The sequence below is a fragment of the Phyllobates terribilis genome, unplaced genomic scaffold (genome assembly GCF_046119375.1).
Source record: "Phyllobates terribilis strain yellow unplaced genomic scaffold, ASM4611937v1 Scaffold_8__6_contigs__length_399053987, whole genome shotgun sequence".
Taxonomy (NCBI): Eukaryota; Metazoa; Chordata; class Amphibia; order Anura; family Dendrobatidae; genus Phyllobates; species Phyllobates terribilis.
Window position 1 is genome coordinate 32,406,341 of NW_027362768.1, and position 24,158 is coordinate 32,430,498.

General features: G+C 43.9%; 1 protein-coding gene across 5 annotated transcripts in view; it reads right to left on the minus strand.

The window, feature by feature from the left end:
• LOC141156681 (complement factor H-like) overlaps positions 1 to 23,771 on the minus strand; it is a 742,328-nt gene extending 718,557 nt beyond the window's left edge. For 2 of the 5 annotated variants that reach the window (XM_073642927.1, XM_073642924.1), the window contains exon 1: positions 23,529 to 23,770. In XM_073642927.1, coding sequence (XP_073499028.1) covers positions 23,529 to 23,601 — 73 coding nt within the window. In that variant the 5' untranslated portion in view covers positions 23,602 to 23,770. Of the gene's footprint in view, positions 1 to 23,528 lie in introns of all 5 variants that reach the window. The other 3 variants (XM_073642926.1, XM_073642925.1, XM_073642928.1) reach the window with 3 other exon arrangements.
• Positions 23,772 to 24,158: the final 387 nt, after the last annotated feature.

The window sequence follows — 24,158 nt, forward strand, 5'->3', positions numbered from 1 at the left end:
GAGTGGTATAATGGTGTATTATATTGTTTTTCACCAAAATTATCAGGATTAAGAGCAAAAAGAATATTATTAGCCCTGATATCTAGGGCTATTGATATGAGTTCCAGCAGCCGAAAGAACGTGCAATGGACCCTATTCTGTATTATACTAGGTCTCTACAAACTCTGCCAAACTACTTCTATCAGCAGTATTAATATTCATCAGAACAAGCCCTTACAAGGACTGTTAGTGTAGATTAATAATAGTGGTGTTGAATCCCTGTTCAAAATAAGCACCAATTCTCGCTCTCGCTCAGCAGCAGCTCTCCCTACTCTGCCTGTTTGACAGGTAAACTGTGACGAGCAAAGGATCGCGGGTCTTATATAGACCCAATGACGCTATGCGACTAGCTAATCACTGTAATGCAACAACCAACATGGCTACGGCATTACAGTGACTGTCAGGCAATCCCTTCACGTTAATTGCCTGCCTAATATGCGCCAAACATGCGGGTCGGGGACTCGAGCTCCAACCTTAACATTCAAAAGATACTTGCCAAGTAATGAGCATCTCGAGCACTGTGATGCTCGCGCGAGTAACGAGTAGTGATGAGCATGCTTGCTCATCACTAATGAGGTATTAATATCCCCTAATTAATACCTCTACCCTTGCAGGACCTACTCCCGCAAGTTACCTTTGCCTGGAAGAGAGGCCATTATTCCCCACTATTGACTTCATACCAAAATGGACATTACCAATAAACCAGCGTCTGCACCAGACCTATACTCCCACTGTGACAAACAGATTTTTATTTTGCTCTTATATACCGAAACATTGGGGTGGGTGGGTTCAGCTGTGTCTTGGGAAGCAAGAGGTGGTAACAGTCTGCCCCCTTGACCCCTTTTTATCCCCTAATGACCCTGCCCCCAACCTCCCCCTCCAATAAAAACCGCACATATATGCCTACAACTCTTTTAAATATCTTAACCCTTTACCTTCTCACTCTTGGGATTGTCATGATGCCTGTTTGCCCTATTTGGCTCCCCTGCCTTTCTTAATGTAGGAAAAGAGACCCTGATTCCAGCAATGTATCATTTTATTTACTGAATGCAGCAGTTGTGATACAATCAGAGTTTTTAGATGTAGCAGAGCTCAGAAAGCTAACCCCACATCCCTGATAAGCAGATTTCTGTGTACCTTGTAAATTGACAGTAAGCTTATAGGTGGGGGCGGAGTTGGACCAGGATGCATGCAAGCTGTATTCCTGTACTCTTAATCTCCTTCTTATGAAACACTCATTGTATTGAAATGACAGCACACAGCCTAATAAATGACACATAGCTGAAAGCAGTGTCTCATCCCCTACCTCATGCTGCTCTTAGATGATATAGATAGCAAAGTCCTGCTGCCAGATTCCTTTTAATCTATACACCCCAGTCTGTATCATTTTTGTATTGCTTTAATAGAGATATAAATATATTTTTTTAGGATCTGTTCTAGGTCTAATAACCTCGCAACATTAAACTAAATGCTCTTCTTCAATTTTTTTGCATACACATACAGCTTTACTTAACACACCTTAAATACAAAGAAGGATACCTAAGCATCAATTGTGGTGATATTTAATCTGCAGTTTTTCACAAATATGGAGTGTGGCTTACACTGTGATAACTGCTTACACAAGGTCAAAAACATCCAGGGCAAAGCCGTAAATATTTCAAATAAATAAAATTAAGGAGATTAAAGGAAGAATTTCACCACCAAAAATTTCCTTCAAGACTTCTGAGATGCCTCAAGATGGCACCGTAAGTTGGCTTGGGGCTGCAACATGATGATGATTGATGAAGATGGCTGAACTGAACCTAGTATATCAGCCATAAGGTACCCATATTAAGTTACTTCTTAAAAAATACTTTATTGCACGCTGTAAAATATTTGAGATTATTGCTGAAATTAGACATGTATGCCATAAGGTGCAGCCGGGATGGTCGGCACCTGCGCAGTTTTGCGCTGTAGTCAGCAAGTGCGCATATCGCACTACTGCGCCATTTTATACTGCGTATGCAAATATGCAGACACAGTGTCTTCGACAAAATAGCGCCGATATCATGATTCCAGCCCCATTTTATTGAAAAATTCTACTACAACGTCAACATAGTAATGCGCACACGCCGGCCATGGCCATTATCCCTATGGCCGGCACCTGCGCACTGCTATGTTGACTTTGTAGTACATTACTTCAATAAAATGGCGCTGGAGTTAGCATATGCGCATATTGCAATCTCCGGCACCATTTTATTGAAGATATTGTGTACTGTATGTGAATTCGCAGAAACAGTGTCTTAAAAAAAAATGACGCCAGATAGTGTGGCAGCGCTGACTCCTGTGCCATTTTATTGGTTTACAGAGAAGTTTTTGCACAATAAAAAAATATATATTTTCAGCTAATACTTTAATAAAATTAAAAATGTCCCAGGCTAGTTCAGTATAATCTACAACAAGGCTTATCGACCTTTCTTTTCTGGGGCCTCACCAGACAAACCAAGATTGTGCTTAGCTTCTCATCTGTCTTAAAATCTAGCACAGACTGTCCGGAATTACCGCTGGAGTGTTCAATTATTTATGCGTATTAGAACATTTAAAGAGTAAGAAAATTTCTGAGCTTTTTTTTATACATTTAGGTCCTTTAATTCTGGGCAGAACCTGAGACCCCCACCAATCGCTCAAAAGATCTCTTAAAAGTGCACGGCTTAGGAGACAGGCGAGCACAGATGTCGCAAATCATACCCCAGAATACCTTTAATTTACTTAGTTCAATATGCAGGCAGTATTTCCATAGGCATCACATTTTAACCTAATATTTGCACTACTTCTTACTTATTCAACTCTTGGCTGCAGCCTTCAAAGCAAAATCTCTGAAATCTAAGTGCTGCAGACATCAACCCCCAGAAGAGAATTTCACATGAATTTGACTTGATAGATTTAATTTCCTGAAGGAATAAAATCGCTAGATTCTGTTGTTCCTTTATGATAGACAGAACATAGTTTCTAAAGTTTGCCTTTTTTGTTAAAAAATTAGCTTTATTGGCTTGATTGCAGGACTATGGCTATCTCTCTCCCAATTATTTTCATTACTACTCACAGAAAATATGCTGATCAGAACTATAGCCTTTACAAGATCTCAGCATATGATCTCATGATTTAGAACTTGTAACAACTGAAATTTTTAGAGGTATTTAAGTATAGTTGTTTATTGTTGTCATTCTTCATTGGTGTTTACTACACTGCTCAAAAAAATAAAGGGAACACTCAAATAACACATCCTAGATCTGAATGAATGAAATATTCTCATTGAATACTTTGTTTTGTACAAAGTTGAATGTGCTGACAACAAAATCACACAAAAATCATCAATGGAAATCAAATGTATTAACCAATGGAGGCCTGGATTTGGAGTCACCCCCAAAATTAGAGTGGAAAAACACACTACAGGCTGATCCAACTTTAATTATTAGTATTGTGTGTGCCCTCCACGTGCCTGTATGACCTCCCTACAACGCCTGGGCATGCTCCTGATGAGGCTGAGTATTGTGTGTGGCCTCCACATGCCTGTATGACCTCCCTACAATGCCTGGGCATGCTCCTGATGAGGTTGCGGATGGTCTCCTGTGGGATCTCCTCCCAGACCTGGACTGAAGCATCCGCCAACTCCTGGACAGTCTGTGGTGCAACGTGACGTTGGTGGATGGAGCGAGACATGATGTTCCAGATGTGCTCAATCGGATTCAGGTCTGGAGAACGGGCGGGCCATAACATAGCTTCAATGCCTTCATCTTATAAAATAGTAGGACACTTGAGTAATGTGGCAAAAGATAAATGTAATTTTATTTAGGTACAAATTCCAGATTATTAAAAACATGTAAAAGTTACAGTAACAGGGGGATAAGGTGCAAAGTGCCAGAAGCTGGGGAGTACCGAGGGGAAGCAGGCAATATGGGGCTGTAAATGTATATATACTATCAGTATAAACACAGGTGAGTCAATGTAAATATATGGATAATGAAAAGATTTGTAACGCCAAGGAAAAGGTGGCCCCCTATATCATAACAGCCATCCCGCACTAAGCGGGTAACATAATGTAAAAGTCACAGTCAATATAATTTGGCATACAGGGAGATTCAACTTTAATCGTTGCCTATATACAAATTCCCCCATATCAAAAGAAAGAGGGGGGTGTTATTGAGGTCACTAATCCATATGACGCATAAGTCTGGTAAGTCACCACGGAAAGACAGAGTCAGGAAGGTCCACAACCCCAACAGCGAGTCCCCAGCTAGTGAGATGGGTGAAGACGCGCCCCGATGCGCGTTTCGGCGTTCCTTCTCAAGAGGCGCTGATACATGCACCTCCAGGACCTGAAAATATACACCCCCGTCAGGTCACGTGACCAGAGAGAGGAAGAAAGCTGATTGGGCTGACGCGGCGCATGTGCCCGGAACCACCACCCCCACCGCGCGCGCCGCAGCCGTCAAGTCCCAGACACGCGCCCTGGTGCACGTCAAAGAGGGAAAGGAGGGTGAACACACCTCCTGTCAATACAAAGGTGGATAAGTATGCGAAGAGTATGAAAAATAAATCAAGCCCTTGACAGGGGGATAAGGTCACCCTCCACCTCCACTAGAAATTAACCTCTTACGTCCAATACATAATAGTCAATATATAAAGTTTGTATACAGACAGTTTTGGAGGTACAAATTACATTAAGGTCAATTCCTACAGACAAAAAGAGATGGCAAAGATGTCTTCAAGAGCTCTCCTCTCTGGTTAAAGGGTGTCTTTACTGTAGAAATGGTCCATAGAGATGATGCGCAAAGCTTGACAAAGGAATAGCACTAGATCTAGGAATAGGGAAAAGAGTTAAGAGTTAAAAACAACGAAAGGTTTAAAATCAAGCTAAAGGCCCAAAAGCACAGACTAAAGGATGAGGAAGCTGAGGGAGAGCATCAGAGAGCAGGGACACCAAATTACAAAGAGGACGAGAAGGTCAGGCTTTCATTAAGGCCACACGGGGCCAGGGAGTCAAGAACTGTAATCCATCTGGCTTCTTTCAGCGCAAGGTAAGGTTTGGAATTGCCCCCCTGAGAGCCCAAATGTACCACATCAATGCCACGCACCATCAGAGTGCATGGATCGCAGCCATGGGCTGCTTTGAAATGTCGTGGTAGTGTTTTGAGCTCCCGGGGGTCCATAATGGACTTGGCTGCGCCAATGTCCCATACATGCTCCCGCACTCGAACCCTCATCTCTCTTGTGGTAAGGCCCACATAGATTTTATTGCAGCCACATGTGGCATAATACACCACATGTGTTGTGCTGCAAGAGATGTATTTGGAGATTTGGAAGGTGAGGGAGCCATCAGATGACACAAATGATGAACAGCGAAGGTCATTGGCGCAGGCCATACAGTGGCCACATGGAAAAGATCCCACCCTGGGCCCGCGTGACCCAAACGGATTGGATGCTGGTGGGACATAGTGGCTAGAGGTGATAAAATCACCCAGATTGCTAGCCCGTCTGGCTGTCATGAGTGGATAATGTCCCACAGCATCCCTCAGGGAGGGCTCCGTGCCGAGAATGTTCCAGTGTCGTGAGAGGACCTGCCTCATAGTCCCCCACTCGTGATTGTAGGTAGAGATGAAGCTGGTCCTCTCAGGAAAACCAGAGCGAGGTGGTCGAGCGGGGTATAGAAGATGACTGCAGGGGGTACCGTGTGCCCTACCATAGCCACGGCCAATGCAGCGGTTGCTATAGACTCTCTGTCTGAAACGTTCAGTCAGATCTGATGCCTGTCTTTCGAAGTTGGCATCGGTTGAACAGATGCGCTTCGCCCTCAGGAACTGTCCGACTGGGACGGCCCTTATTGTGGATGGAATGTGTGCTGAAGAGGCATGTACCAGCGAGTTAACCACTGTGGGCTTCCTGTAGACGTCAGTCTGGATGAAGGAGTGTGAGTCCACCTCCAGAGTGACGTCCAGGAAGTCCATGCGTTTTGGATGATGGATATATGTGAGTTTAATGCCCCACATATTAGCATTGAGTTGTCTCATAAAATCATCGAGCTCCTCCACAGAACCCCGCCAAAGAAATAAGACGTCATCAATGTACCTGAGCCACGTCACGAGCTGGTTAATGCCCCGCACGCCATCTCCCCCAAAAATTTCCCTCTCCCATGCACCCAGGAAGAGGTTGGCATAGGAGGGCGCGCAGGCCGCACCCATGGCCGTGCCACGCAGCTGCAGGTACACCGAATCTTTGAATAGAAAATAATTGTGATGGAGGATAAAGTGGAAGAGCTCGAGAATAAACTCGCGGAAAGGGCCGTCCAGGTCGGAGGTCCCAAGGAATAAATGAGCTGCAGCCAGGCCAAGATCGTGACTGATGCAGGTATATAGTCTCTCTACATCGGCCGTGACCATGATCATACCTGACTCCAAAGAGACGCCGTCAACCCTGGTGAGGACATTGGTCGTGTCCTTGATGTAGGACGGAAGGGTCTCAACAAGTGGTCTCAGAAGATTATCCACATATTGAGAAATTGGGCCACAGAGACCCCCCCAAGCCAGACACGATCGGGTGTTCCGGAGGGTTGGCGGCGTCCTTATGAATCTTAGGGAGTAGGTAGAAGGTGGCCATTTTAGGGAAATATACGGTTAAAGCCTTCACAGTCCTCTTATCAATAATACCCTGCTCGCAGGCCCGAGCCAGGATTCCCTGTAGGGCAGCGGAGAAGGAGGCAGTTGGATTATATGCCAACCTAGAGTAGGTGTCCTTGTCTCTAAATTGGCGTAATGCCTCCCTCTCAAATTTCTGGTAGGGCCACAGGACGATATTCCCTCCCTTGTCAGAAGGTTTAATAACTGTGTCCTTAAGTAATTGCAGATGGTGTATAGCTTGGCGTTGGACGGAGGTTAAATTATCAAATTTTCTCCGTGTGGAGATTTTTCCAAAATCCTCCGCAACCAAGTTAACGAAAATCTCTACTGCCGGACTAATAGACAAAGGAGGGAATCTCGTTGATTGGGGAATCCTAACCTGTGGTAACCCAACTGTAGAGGGAGTTGTTTGCTCCAAAAGGAGGTCTTCTAGATCTTGTAAGGCCTCCCTCTCCGCTGCTGTCACTGGAATCCCTTCACCAGCCGACCTGAAATGAAGTTTTTTTAGAATTAATTCCCGGACAAACAGATGGAGGTCCTTGAGGGCCATAAAGTAATCAAAAGCATTCGTAGGCGCAAATGATAGGCCCATACCCAGGACCTCCATCTGTGTCTCGGTCAAAACATGTGTGGTTAAATTCACGACACAAAGCCCTTCCCGGGAGTCACAAACCTGATATGGGGTGCTACGCTTTCTCCTGTTGTCGGGTCTGGTCTGGATACGTTCAACTGATTGTATGGAGGGACACCCCTGGAGGTTGACATTGGTAGTTGGTGTCTGATCCTCGCTAGATGTCCCAGAAGCGATCGAGGTAGATCTCGAGCGCTGATGTGAGTTAGTTCTAGACCTAGGTCTCACATTCTCCATTGGTGATCTCCACCTATAAGTCCTATGAGTGAGTCTATCCTGAGTGTCACGTTGAATTTTTTTGGTTTTGATAGTCTGGATTTCTTTGACAAGTTTTTGGCACTCAGAATCCACCTCCTCATTGAGCTTTCTGCTATCATCACTAGATAAATCCCTCTTGAGCTGTCCTTGTAGGGTGTCAATCTCTGACTCCAACTCAAGAAGGGACCTCTCATCTTTTTCTTTCAAGAGATTCAAAAAGCCCAAAGAACAAGTGTCCGCTAAGGCCTCCCATTTGTCTTTGAACAACTCATCCTCAATTTTGAACGAGGGAAATGTTTGTATCCGCAAACCCCTGGGGATCAGGGCCTTCTCTATATAATTAGTTAGGGAGGCCTGATTCCACCAGGTCCGAATCCTGCGTTTGATCAGTGCCTTGAATTCAATGATGCTCTCCCTCAGCTTATGATCCGAGTCCGGCACCACCAAACCCGCACTGCTGGATAATTCATCTAGTTGGGCGAGCCAAGTGGTGTCTTGCGCACGGAAGTCCATGTTAGGCCAGGTAAAATCTGCAAAAGATACAGACAATCACATATGAGAAGAGAAATGGCTGCGATCCACGCACTCTGATGGTGCGTGGCATTGATGTGGTACATTTGGGCTCTCAGGGGGGCAATTCCAAACTTTGCCTTGCGCAGAAAGAAGCCAAATGGATTACAGTTCTTGACACCCAGGTCCCGCTTGGCCTTAATGAAAGCCTAACCTTCTCGTCCTTTTTGTAATTTGGTGTCCCTGCTCTCTGATGCTCTCCCTCAGCTTCCTGATCCTTTAGTCTGTGCTTTTGGGCCTTTAGCTTGATTTTAAACCTTTCATTGTTTTTAACTCTTAACTCTTTTCCCTATTCCTAGATCTAGTGCTATTCCTTTGTCAAGCTTTGCGCATCATCTCTATGGACCATTTCTACAGTAAAGACACCCTTTAACCAGAGAGGAGAGCTCTTGAAGACATCTTTGCCATCTCTTTTTGTCTGTAGGAATTGACCTTAATGTAATTTGTACCTCCAAAACTGTCTGTATACAAACTTGATATGTTGACTATTATGTATTGGACGTAAGAGGTTAATTTCTAGTGGAGGTGGAGGGTGACCTTATCCCCCTGTCAAGGGCTTGATATATTTTTCATACTCTGCGCGTACTCATCCACCTTTGTATTAACAGGAGGTGTGTTCACCCTCCTCTCCCTCTCCTTCCTGTGGTAGTCTTCACGTTGTCAGGGTGGTGCGCGTGTCCTCCGGTGTCTGGCCTGCTCGCGCTCACGCCGGGCTGTCTGGATGTCCCTGGCACGCCTCCGGGGACGTGTCTTTGACGTGCACCCGGGTGCGTGTCTGGGACTTGATGGCTGCGGCGCACGCGGTGGGGGGAGTGGTTCCGGGCACACGCGCCGCGTCAGCCCAATCAGCTTTTTTCCTCTCTCTGGTCACGTGACCTGATGGGGGTGTATATTTTCAGGTCCTGGAGGTGCATGTATCAGTGCCTCTTGAGAAAGAACGCCGAATCGGGGCGCGTCTTCACCCATCGCACTAGCTGGGGACTCCCTGTTGGGGTCGTGGGCCTTCCTGACTCTGTCTTTCCGTGGTGAGTTACCAGACTTATGCGCCATATGGATTAGTGACCTCACTAACACCCCCCTCTTTCTTTTGATATGGGGGAATTTGTATATAGGCAACGATTAAAGTTGAATCTCCCTGTATGCCAAATTATATTGTCTGTGACTTTTACACTATGTTACCCGCTTAGTGCGGGATGGCTGTTATGATATAGGGGGCCACGTTTTCCTTGGCGTTACAAATCTTGTCATTATCTATATATTTACATTGACTCACCTGTGTTTATACTGATAGTATATATACATTTACAGCCCCATATTGCCCGCTTCCCCTCGGTACTCCCCAGCTTCTGGCACTTTGCACCTTATCCCCCTCTTACTGTAACTTTTACATGTTTTTAATAATCTGGAATTTTGTACCTAAATAAAATTACATTTATCTTTTGCCACATTACTCAAGTGTCCTACTATTTTATAAGATGAAGGCATTGAAGCTATGGTCTGGCCCGCCCGTTCTCCAGACCTGAATCCGATTGAGCACATCTGGAACATACATTTATCTTTTGCCACATTACTCAAGTGTCCTCCTATTTTATATGTATTCATCTGAGTAGGCAATACGGACTTGGTGCCTGACACTAGGTCTTGGTATTATTTTCTGTCCAGTACTGTATATTTGGCCATTTCTCTTCTCAAATGCCTTCATCTTGCAGGAACTGCTGACACACTCCAGCCACATGAGGTCTGGCATTGTCCTGCATTAGGAGGAACCCAGGGCCTACCGCACCAGCATATGGTCTCACAAGGGGTCCGAGGATCTCATCTCGGTACCTAATGCCAGTCAGGCTACCTCTGGCGAGCACATGGAGGGCTGTGCGGCCCTCCAAAGAAATGCCACCCCACACCATTACTGACCCACTGCCAAACCGGTCATGATGAAGGATGTTGGAGGCAGCAGATGGCTCTCCACGGCGTCTCCAGACTCTGTCATGTCTGTCATATGTGCTCAGTGTGAACCTGCTTTCATCTGTGAAGAGCACAGGGCGCCAGTGGCGACTTTATCAATCCTGGTGTTCTGTGGCAAATGCCAAGCATCCTGCACGGTGTTGAGCTGTGAGCACAACCCCCATCTGTGGACGTCGGGCCCTCATACCACCCTCATGGAGTCGGTTTATAACCGTTTGTGCAGACACATGCACATTTGTGGCCTGCAGGAGGTCATTTTGCAGGGCTCTGGCAGTGCTCCTCTGGTTCCTCCTTGAACAAAGGAGGAGGTAACGGTCCTGCTGCTGGGTTATTGCCCTCCTATGGCTCCCTCCACATCTCCTGGTATATGCTCCATGCTCTGGACACTGTGCTGACAGACACAGCTACCCTTCTTGCCACAGCTCGCACTGATGTGCCATCCTGGATGAACTTCACTACCTGAGCAACTTCTGTGGGTTGTACTGTAGACACCGCCTCATGCTACTGTACTTCTAGGGGTGAGAGCAATGGCAAAATGAAAAAGTGACCAAAACAACAGCCAAAAATTATGAGAACAGAGATATGGTTTGTGGTCACCACCTGCAGAACCACTCCTTTATAGGGGGTATCTTGCTAATTGCCTATCATTTCTACCAGTTGTCTGTTCCATTTGCTCAACAGCAGGAGAAATTGATTCACAATCAGTGTTGCTTCATAACTGGACAGGTAGATTTCACAGAAGTGTTATTGACTTGGAGTTACATTGTGTTGTTTAAGTGTTCCCTTTATTTTTTTGAGCAGTGTATATATTTGCAGTCATGACAAAATCTAAGCACATCCTCTTTGAATTTCATGGTTTTACATATCAGGACACAAGAAAAAACATCTGGTCCTTCAAAGGTCTTAAATTAGTTAAATACAACTTCAGATGAACAACAAAACATAGCAAATTATACTATATCATTATTTATTTAAAAAACACTAAGTCAAACTGAAGAGACGGTATGTGAAAAATCAAGTACACCCTTGGTATTTACATAAAAATTAGGAGGGTAAGTAGCATCCAAGTGCTATTATTCAAATGTACTTTTTTAATTGTTCATCAGCAAGTTTGACCAATTCTATAAAAACAGAAGTTTTAGCAGTTTGCTGGTGTGGTGCATTGAGGCTTGGAACAATGCTAAGCAGGAAAGACATAAGCAATTATCCCACAAATGGATGTCCCAGCAAATTCACCCTGAGGTCAGGACAGAGAAATTTAAGAAACAAACTCCCCAGAAAAACAAGAGCTGCAGTTCAGACTCTAAAGGACTCTGCACAATAAATGTTCAAGTTCAAGACAGTCTAATTAGGAAAAGACTGAACAAATATGGCTTGATTGAAAGGTTTACCAAAGTAAAGTCTAAGTTTAACAAACCACAAGACTTCTGGAACAATGTCCTTTGGACAGACGAGAATAAAGTGGAGTTATTGGTGATAATGTTATGCTTTGTGTTTGGCAAAGACCTCATACAAACTACATAGCATGGTGGCGGAGAGGTGTGATGTAGGCTTGTTTTAGGCTATGTGTCCACGATGCAGATTTGAAGCAGAAATGTCCTGAGCGTTTTTTCCTCTTCCTGGCAGAAAAAAACGCATGCAGATTTTACATGCATTTTTTAAGCGTTTTTACATGCGTCTATGCATGCGTTTTTTCAAGCGGTTTTTCAAGCAATTTTGAGCATCACTCAAATGCATTTGGAAAAGGGCGTGACAATATAAGTTGGTCACACAATATAAATCCATGCAATTGGCATGGATTTACATTGTGTGACCAACTTATGAGGAGAGTTCTGCTTTCAAATGATGCATCTATACAAAAGAAAAGAAGTAAAAAGAAGAAAAAAAACATTATACTCACCTCTCCGGCGGCCCCCGGTCTCCTCCCGGCAGTGATCCTCTCTCCTCGGCAGCCCGCAGTGTACTGGCAGGACCTGCGGTGACGTTATTTAATCAGCTGATGGTCATGCAACCATCACCTGACCCCTGACGTCAGTGGTCAGGTGATGGTCTCGTGACCATCAGCTAATTAAATGATGTCACCGCAGGTCGCCGAGAAGAGAGGATAGCCGCCGGGAGGAGACCAGGGGCCACCGGAGAGGTGAGTGTGAATAATTTTTTTATCTTTTACTTTATATTCTTTTTTAACTTGCGGGTGCGATGGTACCTGGGTCGGATGAGAGTCTCCTCTTCTCCAGACCCGGGTACCATCTGCGCATTGAACTGCATAAAGTCCTCATGTATAAATCTATGCATGCAGATTTTATGCGGTTCAATGCAAGTCAATAGGCGCGATTTCACAGTAAAATCGCCCCCCAAGTTGGTTGTGCTGTGGATTTTTCCATAATGATAATCCGCAGCGGAAGTTTCCGCAGCATGTGCACAGCTCATGTGGATTATCATTGGGAAATATGGCAGACATCATAACAAGCGATTTTAATGCATTTTTAATGCTGCCGCACAAATGCATTAAGTCTGCATCGTGGGCACACAGCCCTATAGATACAGGACCTGGGCAACTACCAATCATTGAGTTCACTATGAACTTCTCTATATACAAAAGTATTCTAGAACCAAATGTGAGGCCGTTATCCAAAAGCTAAAGCTTGGATGAAACTGTGCGATGAAACAGGAAATCATCCCAAGCACACTAGGAAATCTACATCAGGTTGGCTGACAAGAGAAGTCCTGTCAAACTCCAACCTCAAACCAATTGAAATGCTATGCCAGGACATTAACCCCTTACTTACCGGGGACGTATTAGTACGCATATTTGCGATCCCCCCGTTCAGTGAGGGCTGCTGCGCTGAGCCCTCACTGAACGGAGTACATGTCAGCTGATTATTACAGCTGACATGTGCCCGCAACAGCCGCGGGTGGAATCGCGATCCACCCGCGGCTGTTAACATGTTAAATGCTGCTGTCAATCTCCGACAGCAGCATTTAACGCGCGCTTCCGGGTAGCGCGTCATAAGCCCCGCCCACCGGCGACCCCGTCACGTGATCGCGGGTCGCCGATGGGCGTGCATGACAACCCAGGGTCCACAGCAGACGCCTGTGGTTGTCATGATCTTGTCGCTATGAGCGCCACCTAGTGGTCAGCGCTCATAGCACAGGACCATTTCTGCTGCATGCAGGGGACCTGCTCGTCCCCTGTATGTAGCAGAGGCGATAGGATAGTTGCTGCTTCTAGTCTCCTATGGAGACTATAGAAGCATGCAAAAAGTAAAAAAAAAAAAGTTTTTAAAAATATAAAAAAAAATAAAAAAATATAAAAGTTTAAATCACCCCCCTTTCGCCCCATTCAAAATAAAATATATATATAAAAAAAAAACACATACACATATTTGGTATCGCCGCATTCAGAATCGCACGATCTATCAACATAAAAAAAGAATTAATCCGATCGGTAAACGGCGTAACGAGAAAAAAATTCTAAACGCCAGAATTACGTTTTTTGGTCGCCGCAAAATTGCAATAAAATGCAATAACGGGCGATCAAAACATCGGATCTACCCCAAATGTTATCAATAAAAACGTCAGCCCGGCGCGCAAAAAATAAGCTCTCACCCAGCCCCAGATCCCGAAAAATGGAGACGCTACGGGTCTTAGAAATTGGCGCTATTTTTTTATTTTTTTTTTTACCAAATTTTGGAATTTTTTTTCACCACTTAAATATAAAAGAACCTATACATGTTTGGTGTCTATGAACTTGTAATGACCTGTAGAATAAGAAGGGCAGGTCAGTTTTAGCATTCAGTGAACGTGGTAAAAAAAAAAAAATAAAAAACAACTGTGGTATTTCACTTTTTTTGCAATTTTACCGCACTTGGAATTTTTTTCCCGTTTTCCCGTACAGGATATGGTAAAACTAGTAATGGCGTTGAAAAGTACAACTCGTCCCGCAAAAAATAAGCCCTCACATGGCCATATTGACCAAAAAATAAAAACGCTATGGCTCTGGGAACAAGGGGAGCAAAAACGAAAATGCAAAAACGAAAAATGCTCCGGGGCTTAAGGGGTTAACCCCTTAGTGACGGAGACAATTTTGACCTTAATGACCAAGGCAATTTTAGAAATCTGACCAGTGTCACTTTATGTGGTAATAACTCTGGAACACTTCAATGTATCCCAGTGATTATGAGGGGCTTTTTTTCGTGCTGTATTTCATGTTAGTGGTAAATTTTGGTTGATATGATTTGTGTTTATTTATGAAAATATTGAAAATGTGAGAAAATAATTAAAAATGTTACAATTTTTAAGCTTTAAACTTTTATGTCCTTGAATCAGACAGTTATACCACACAAAATAATTAAGTAATAACATTTTCCATGTGTCTACTATACATCTGCATAATTTTTTAAACAGATTTTTTTTTTTAGGATGTTAGAGGGGTTAAAAGTTTAGCAGCAATTTCCCAAATTTACAACACCTGTTTCTATACAGACTTCTTCACATTTAAATGGACTTTGAAGGCCTATATATTGGAAACTCCCCAAAAATGATGCCATTTTAAAAACTGCACCCCTTCAAATACCTCAAAATTGTTGTCAGGAAATTGTTTAACTCTTCAGGTACTACACTGGAATTAATGAAAAGTGGAATGAAAACAAAAAAAATGTACCTCTAAAATGTTGCTTTAGACCCAATTTTTAAAGTTTTTAAACTCTTTTCACAAACTTGTTTTTCTCATGTTTTTTTAATGGATGATTAATAATTTTATATCAACAAATGGCAGTTCTGGATTTCCCTATGCTTACTTACTCTTTGTGTGAGTTTTTACTTTTGCTTACTGGGTTAGTAATGTCTGATAGGCTGTGCTTATTGACAAAGCCCCATTACCCCAATTTCCACCACACCAGGTTACAGAATAAAATTAATTTTTTATAAAAAATAAATAGCTTTTTGTCACCAGATTCTGAGAGCTATAACTTTATTTTTTGGCAAACAGAGCTGTATACGGGCTTATTTTTTGCAAGATGAGTTGGAGATTTTTTTTTGGTACCATTTTGGAGCATACAACGTTTTTTGATTGCTTTGTATTCAGATTTTTCAGACACAGAATGAACAAAACACAGCAATTCAGTAAATATTTTCATCTATATTTTTTTTCACCATTCACCATGTGGTAAAAGTGAGGTGTGTATAAACAAATGCCAACAAATCGTAAGCAATATTGTATAGAAGTGTGCAAAAAAATTCACCTAAATGACGTGATTGACTAATAAAGTATTTCTGAAAATGATTCCTTCAGGTTATTGCTGATAAAGTTTAATCTATAAGCTATTGTCTCGTAAGATGTACTTAATTTTTCAAACATTGCCTCAGCAATTTAGCTTGATTTTTCTTAAATAAATCATGACATGGTGCATATTGTCATGTGTTGTTCAGTGTTCTATTTACTAAATTTTAAGACCTTGTATAGACCAGATTATGTTTATTATGTCCTGAAACATAAAACTATAGAATTCAAAGAGGGTTTACTAACCTTTTCTAATCTTACTATACAATTGTTTAATCACCTCACATGATTTTTTTTAAAATAGAAATGTAAAGATTTGCCTGATGAAAAATGTGGAGCTAAAGCAACATTTTTGTGGAAAAGAAAGATAATATTTAATTTTCACATCCGAATATTAAAAAAGTCTGAAGCACCAGTAGGTTCAAAATGCTCATCACACCGATAGACGAATTCCGCGAGAAGTGTTCTTACTAGTGATGAGCGAATGCGCTCACCACTGCTCAGTACTTGCCGGAGCATCACTGTGCTCGACGAGCTTGGCGCTCAGCGAGTATTTCCGGGTTGCTCGGGTGGGAACTCGGGTCCCCTCCATGCATGTTCGGCGCTCTTTAGAGAGCCAATGAACATTCAGAATTGCCTGCCACGCACTGTAATCCTGTAGCCATGTTGACTGTGGGCATTACAGTGATTGGCTGGCCGCACGGCATCATCAGGTCTATATAAGACCTGGTGCTGCTATGCTTGTCAGTCTATTCTGGAACCAGGCAGAGTAGGGAGAGCTGCTGCTGTGTGAGGGAGAGATTTGCTTGTTTATAGTTAGATCTATCTATCTATCTATCTATCTATCTATATCTATCTATCTATCTATCTTGTGGAATACCTATACTCTCTGTACTAACAGTCCTTCTGAGGACTAATCCAGCTGCATATAATCAGTGCTAAGCAGGAGTTAGGCAGGCAGGCAGTGTATGTGGCAGACTGCAGTGCGTATAGCACAAAAGGGTCCATTGAACGTCCTGTCTGCTGCTGCTGTAATAATTTCAGATATTTGTAGACATAGCCCCAGATATCAGGGACCAGGGCAATTTTTTTTTTTACCTTAATCCTGGTTATTTGCTTAAAAAGCAATCCAGAGTACACATTTTTTCTGCTCCATTTGCTTGTTAGCACTGCAGAATACAGCCAGATCTGTTCCATATTTGAGCTATAAAAATCCAGAAATTTGAACTGAACGTGGAAAATATTGGCCTCCGTTTCCATTCTATTGCAGTGTGTCGGTCAAGCTGTTCACACTAGCTGTGTGTGAAGAATAGTATTAGTAAATTACAGGCCTGCTATTTAGAACTGTGGTTCTCTGTCAGACATATCACCTATAAGAGTGTTCCAAAATCAGCCATTTATTCCATTTTCATTTCTTTGCAGTGTGTCGGTCAAGTTATTCACAGTAGCTGTCTGTGAAGAATCCGTAAATTACAGGTTTTCTATTTAAAACCGTGGTTCTCTGTCACAGGTATCACATATATTTGGGTTCCAAATCAACAATTTCTTGTGACCGTGGAAAATATTGTCCTCCATTTAAAATGGGCAAGGTGTATGGCAAGGGACGAGGATGTGGCCGTGGGCAAGCTGAAATTGTGCCACAACAAAGACCTACATTTTGTCGCTCGACCTTCCTGGTCCAATTACTAGGGGACCACAGAACACCACTATATTGAACCCAGAGCAGTGTCAAAAGGTTGTTGGCTGGATAGCAGATAATGCTTCCAGTCACTTTGACACCAGCACCCTGTCTTTTGGTACCACCCCCACCCTGTCTTCCACACGGTCAAGTACCTTGTCAGTGTCAAGTGTCAGTAGTCGTGAGTCTGAACCGCATATTCCTCACCCTGATCCTCCTTCCTCCCACCAGGCCAAGTGCCCAGAGACAACTGATCCCACACTTGGGCACTCAGAAGAGCTGTTCACTTTTCCATTTGTAGATTAGGGCCTCTTGCCCAGCCAGCTTCAAGCGAGTCAAGAGGAGAACGCGTGTAGCGATGCCCAAATATTGGAGCATCCACGGTCACACGTAGGCAACGGTGGGAAAGAGCAATTACTGTCGCAAGAGGTGGATGATGATGATGAGACACAATTGCCAGAAAGTTAGGAGGAGGACCAGGAAGCGGAAGTGGAAGACGAGATGGTGGATGATATAGTAACTGATCCAACCTGGCAGGGGGACATACAGAGCGAGGAGAGCAGCACACAGGGGGAGGGAGGCGTAGCACCACAACAGGCAGGAAGAAGCAGTGTGGTGGCCGCAGACACAAGGCGGTAAAGCATTTCTCGTCCTGCCAACAAGACGGAAGTTGACAGTACAACTGTTAGGTCTTCCGGAGTCTGGTTGTTTTTTAAAGACTCTACCAATAACCTCAAAAAGGCCATTTGCACCACCTGCCAGGCCAGCATCAGCAGGGGTGGCAAAACGACTAGCCTGACCACCATGAGTATGATCAGGCACACGGCAGCAAAGCACCCGACTAAGTGGGCCGAACCCCAGGGTCCAGAAACAGTGTCTGCGGGTGACACCACTGCCTCTTCTGCTGTTGTGCGTGCACGCCAATTCACTGTCCATGGTGCTTGCGAAGATGCTTCCCGCCCTACACCTGTCGTTGCACACTCTCAACTAGCACCATCAGCAAGCATGTCCACGTCTTTGTCCCAGCGCACCGTTCAGTTGTCCCTACCCCAGATCTTGGAACGCAATCACAAATACGCAGCCAATGCCCCACATGCCACACTACTAAATTCACACATTACGCGACTGCTTACGCTTGAAGTGTTGCCTTATAGGCTCGAGGAGATGGAAGCTTTCCACAGCCCTCAGTCACAATTGCCAGAAAGTCAGGAGGAGGACCAGGGTGTGGAAGTGGAAGATCAGGTGGTGGAAGATATAGTAACTGACCCAACCTGGCAGGAGGAAATGCAGATCAAGGACAGCCGCACACAGGGGGAGGGAGGCAGAGTACCCCAACAGGCAGGAAGAAGCAGTGTGATGGCCGCAGACAGAGGGCAGGCAACCGTTCCCCGTAACACCAACACGAAGGAAGTTGCCTGTACAACTGTTAGGTCTTCCCGAGTCTGGTTGTTTTTTAAAGACTCTGCCGATAACCCCAAAAAGGCCATTTGCACCACCTGCCAGGCCAGCATCAGCAGTGGTGACAAAACTACCAGCCTGACCACCACCAGCATGATCAGGCACATGGAAGCAAAGCACCCAACTTTGTGGGCCGAACCCCAGGGTCCAGGAACAGTGTCTGCGGGTGGCACCATTGCTTCTTCCGCTGTTGTACATGCAAGCCAATCCCCTGTCCATGGTGAATGAGAAGATGCCTCCTGTCCTGCTCCTGTCGTTGCACACTCTCAAGTAGCAGCATCAGGAAGCACGTCCATGTCCTTTTTCCAGCAAAGCGTTCAGTTGTCCATACCCCAGTCCTTATATGCAGCCAACTCCCCACAGGCCACAGTACTAAATTCTCACATTTTACGACTGCTTGCGCTCGAAATGTTGCCTTTCAGGCTCGTGGAGACGGAATCATTCCGGAACCAGATGGCGACGGCCGTCCCTCGGTACTCTTTCCCCAGCAGCCACTATTTCTCCCAGTGTGCCGTCCCCGCATTACACAAGCACGTGTCCCACAACATTAGCCGTGCCCTCAACAACGCAGTTACTGGGAAAGTCCACCTAACCACGGACACTGGACAAGTGCTTGTGGGTAGGGACGGTACATCTCACTGATGGCACACTGAGTTAATATAGTGGAAGCCGGGACCCAGTCGGACCTTGGGACGGAACACGTCCTCACGACGCTGAGGATTGCGGGCCCTGGGTCAATCAGGGTCACCCCCACATTCTACAGCTCCTGAACCTTATCCTACTCTTCAGCCTCTATCTCCAAAGTGACCTCATCAGTCGCAAGCTGGAAGCACTGCAGCACTGCCTTGGCCAAGCGGCAACAGGCTGTGCTGAAGCTAATATGCTTAGGTGACAAATCGCACAACGCTGAAGAGTTGTGGACAGCTATGAAATAGCAGGCAGATCTGTGGCTAACACCGCTGACCCTACAGCCAGGCTTGGTTGTGTTTGACAATGGCCGGAGTCTGGTGGTACCATGCCTGGCCCATGTGCTTAACCTCGTGGTTCAGAAGTTTCCCAAAACCTACCCAAATCTGCTGAATCTGCTTGTCAAAGTACACCGTGTGTGCCCATTTTAGAAAGCCAGCTACAGCTTCCGCCGCCCTTGCCGTGCTTCAGCAGCGTTTGCAGCTTCCAGCTCACCGACTGATCTGCGATGTCCCCATGCATTGGAACTCTACATTGCAGATGTTGGGAAGGATTTGTGAGCAGAAGAGGGCAGTTGTTGAGTACCAGCATCAACAAGGCTGTCGGTATTGAGGTCAGACTCCACACATAAGACCTCAGGAGTGGGCATGGATGTCAGACATCTGTACCATCCTCCAAAACTTTGAGGACTCCACCAAGATGGTGAGTGCTGATGACACCATAATTAGCATCACCATCCCGCTGCTCTGTCTTCTGAAACGCTCTCTGCTCACAATTAAAGAGGATGCATTGCAGGCGGAGTCGAATGAGATGGAGCAAGGAACCATACAGGGTGATTCCATACAGCCCAGCCTCATCTCATCCCAATGTGGATTGAGTGACAATGAGGAGGAGGAGGAAGAACAGGTGCTTGTTTCCTGCACTATAGACAGTACTACTGTCATATCGTCTGTTCAGCGTGGATGGCCTGAGGATAGGGATGAGGAGGAGGAGGAAGATGAGGAGGAGAGCATGGTCAGTCATCCTCTTTGTGAGGACACGGAAGTCTTGCCTCTTTGCAGTCTGGCACGCATGGCTGAGTTTATGTTACCTTGCCTTTGTCATGACCCTCGCGTTGTCCAAATTTTGGGTGACAATCATTACTGGTTGGTGACACTTCTAGACCCACGCTACAAGGAGAACTTTCAATTTCTTATTCCCACAATAGACAAGAATAATAAAATGGGGCAGTACCAGAATGCCTTTTTTTGCGAAATTATTAAAAAAATCCCATCTCAAAACCCTGGCAGCAGAGGTCACAGTTCGTTGGACAACCAAGGAGTACAGGCAAGAGAGACACAAATGCAATCCAGCAGAGACAGGGGAACACTGTCAAAGTTCTGGGACAGTTTTTTCAGACCCTTCCATCGCACAGGCCCTGAGGCGCGGGGTACTCTTACAAGGAGGGAAAATTTTCGGAAGACGGTGAGCGAGTACCTTGCCAACCGTACCAATGTCCTCTGTGATTCTTCTGTGCCTTATAATTATTGGGTATCCAAGCTGGACACGTGGCATGAACTAGCTCTCTACACCTCTGAGGTCCTGGTCTGCACTGCCACTAGCGTTTTGTCAGAGCGGGGATTTAATTAATTTAAATCATTTAAAAAAAGATGATGTTTGGGCTCCTCTATTTTTGATATCTGCTTTACCTGTGCTTGTTATCAAAATTAGGGGAAACCCCACGTCTTTTTTTTTTCATGGCATGGCTGAGATGGTATCAGAAGTGCCCACACTAGAAAAGCTTGTTGATTGGCTGTGCTGCAGCCTTTCAAACAAGCTTTATTAGTGTGCCGAACCCAAACAGCAAACCAGACGTAGAGTAAGAAGTCCGTGTTCAGAGTTCATACAGGACACTAGGTGTCCATTTAGAAACCCGAACTTTACAGCCCAGGTTCGCTCATCCCTAATCAGCAGGGGTCTGCTAAGTCTTGTGTATGGCAAGCCAGTATTGTGCACCTGTCCTATTTATTACAGTAGGACATGTGCAAACACTTGCAAGCTGTATATGCATCCTGGTAAGTACCTGCCAACACAATGTCATCAGCAATTCTGGTAGTTTTATTTATTTTTTTATAGCGTTTACTGTAAAGGCAAAATACCAATTATCAATAATCAAAGTGGAGGTTATTTGGAACCAGTTCTTATTATACTAGCAAAATTATTTTCCCATATTTAGAGCAAATCAGCCAAATGTAGAAATTGTTGGTGGTGCACACCTTAGTGATAAATAAATGTCATTCAAAGATAAAAGTAGAAAAATGGCACTCACCAGATTCTGCAAAATCTGTATGCTCCCTATTTGTATTCTAATTTGGACTCAGAGAAGTGACATGACAGCATGAAACAAACGTCGTCCTACACAATCTCCGTTATGTTTGTATTACTACTGAATTAAAGAATACATATTTTCCAGAATTTGGTGAGTGCTATTTTCTACTTTTTTATTTGAATGAAAAATACCAATTATGTTTATTTTTTTATTAAAAAAATGGGAAAACCCTCAATCACAGTTGCTTGTAATATTTTTCATTACACTATTGTATTTCTATGTGCAGCTATTGTGCAAAGTTGATAGCAAAGCCGGGTGCTATCCGATAGTACTCGGCCCAATGTTATATTATGGGGCAGTGCAGATCTGCGAATCGGCATGAGAAAACAATTGCAGCATGCTGTGTGTGGCTCTGATATTTAAATCACGCGCACCCATACACGTTTAAGGGTGCATATGAAACATTGGACAGTACTTGGGTGTCATCTGAGTGTAGTCCGATTACCGCAGACACAGAATGAAGAAGATGGAGAGATTAAGTTCTCCATTTCTCCATACCTGTGATACAATTATTTCATGTGGGAGAATCAGATCACACTCCGATGACACGTGGATCAAACTCTGACAGAGTTTGAGCCTAGTTCCATTAGCATAATTAGCTGGATTCTCTTGCAAGAGAGAATCAATGCCAGTGTGAGCATTCCCTAAACCTGAGATCAGGACTCTGAAGAGGCTCGTATGACTAAGGTGGAAGTCAAGCATGCACACTTCTGTTCCATTAATTCTCAATGAGACAGAGGTGATGTAGCCGAGTGCTGTACTCAGCTAGCTACTGCAATCCATTATAAAATGAAACAAGCAGAAGAGCCCTTGCTCAACCTCTATTGCATTCAGATTGTGGTTTTCAGAGCCCCATTCTCGAAATCAGCGGTGTTGCCATTGGTCAGACTCTCAGCGATCAGGAAGTTATCTAAATTCAATGTCTCTTTAATGGACATGGGAAACTTCAAATCTTGGTACTGTTCCTTTTAGTAAGATTGAGAGATGAGCAGATCTTTTTAAATTTTGGCGAATTTTCCCCAAAAAATAGATTTCTGGCTAATAAATTTTTGCAAATTTCAATACTGGAAAGCTTGTAATTGCTCAGAAAATACACATGAGTGATAGGAGGGAGAGAACCTTGCTGACCATTAGAGCTTACACTTTACATGCGAGAGAGAGGACCCCGCTGATCATAAGGGCTTTCAATTTACAGGAGGGAGAGAGGGAAGACCCCACTGATCATAAGAGCTTACACTCTACAGGAGGGAGAACCACAAAACCAGTTCTTATTCTTATTTTCTCCTGTGGCTGGTGGGTGCAAACACTTTGAACAGAGCTACATTCAAAGTCTAGCTATGCTGCAGAATTTGCCTATGAAAAGGAGTTGTTCTTCAAGAATCTAGCAGCGGCTTCTATACATTTAATACAGCTGCACTTTACAGCTCCATTGAATGCATTTACATCTTTAAGGCTAGAGCAAGTAACAGCTGATGGGTGGGGGTGTAGGGTGTTGGACCTCCACCAATCTGATATTGTTGATTTCTCCTATGGATAACAACAACAAACATTTGTATTGTTCTTTTCTCACAATGGACTCAAAGCGCACAAGTCATCGATAGGATATGATTGGACAATCTCTTAAACAAAGTTACCATCATGATTGTAAAGTATAAAAGGTAAACCAAAGATCATTTCACAGTCAAGCACAGAATGTTTTTAGGAAAACCAAGAAGCAAGACATTTATTCATGGAAGTTTCTGAGTCAAAAGCTAGGTGTGGATTTAAAAGTGATTTAGGCTCAAACAACATCAAAACCGCAAGAGCATTTTTGAAAAAAAAAATGCTGAATTTGAAAGTATCTTTATTTTTCCTTGTGTCCTGTCTTTCAAAATATATAACCAACAGAAATGTGTGAATGAGGTCTTATACAAAAACTCAGAAAAAATTAAATGATGTCTTACCATTCGTCGGCTTTGGAGCTGCATGACAGGAAACTGCGGATAGAAACAGAATAAAGAATCCTTGTACAGACATCCTGATGTACCCAGAGCAGAGCCGTTATGTCCTCAACTCCCTGCTTTTCTCTGTAAGGCTAAACACACTAAAATGGAGTATTTAAAGCTAAATAAATTGTCCTTGTTTCTTACTGGAACTGCTGAACCCATCCAGTAACTGATGTTGAAAGAGCAGAAAAGTAAATAAGCTATCCAGCATTTCTGTTGAAATCATTTGAGTAAAGTCTAAGCAAAGGTCATATTTCATGTGTACTATATGATGGTGTACATTTACACAAAGAAGGCTGAAAAAAAGTAGAAAGTTTGCCAAACGGTGATATAACAGACCTACCTTCCCCCATCCCAGTTAGAGGGACAAAGCATACAATTCTTATCAGTTCTCAGTTTTCTGAGGGCAAGATTCTCTCTTCCTTGAACCATGTTGTCCCTGAGATTAGCTTTACAGCCTAGTGGGGAAACATCATGGTGATATCTCCATTAAGTGCTGGAAGGACCTCACATTGGAAATATTTATTTTCTTTTTACCAAGATGGATATCTCCAGTAAATGCTGAATGAACTCATCCAGAACATTAAC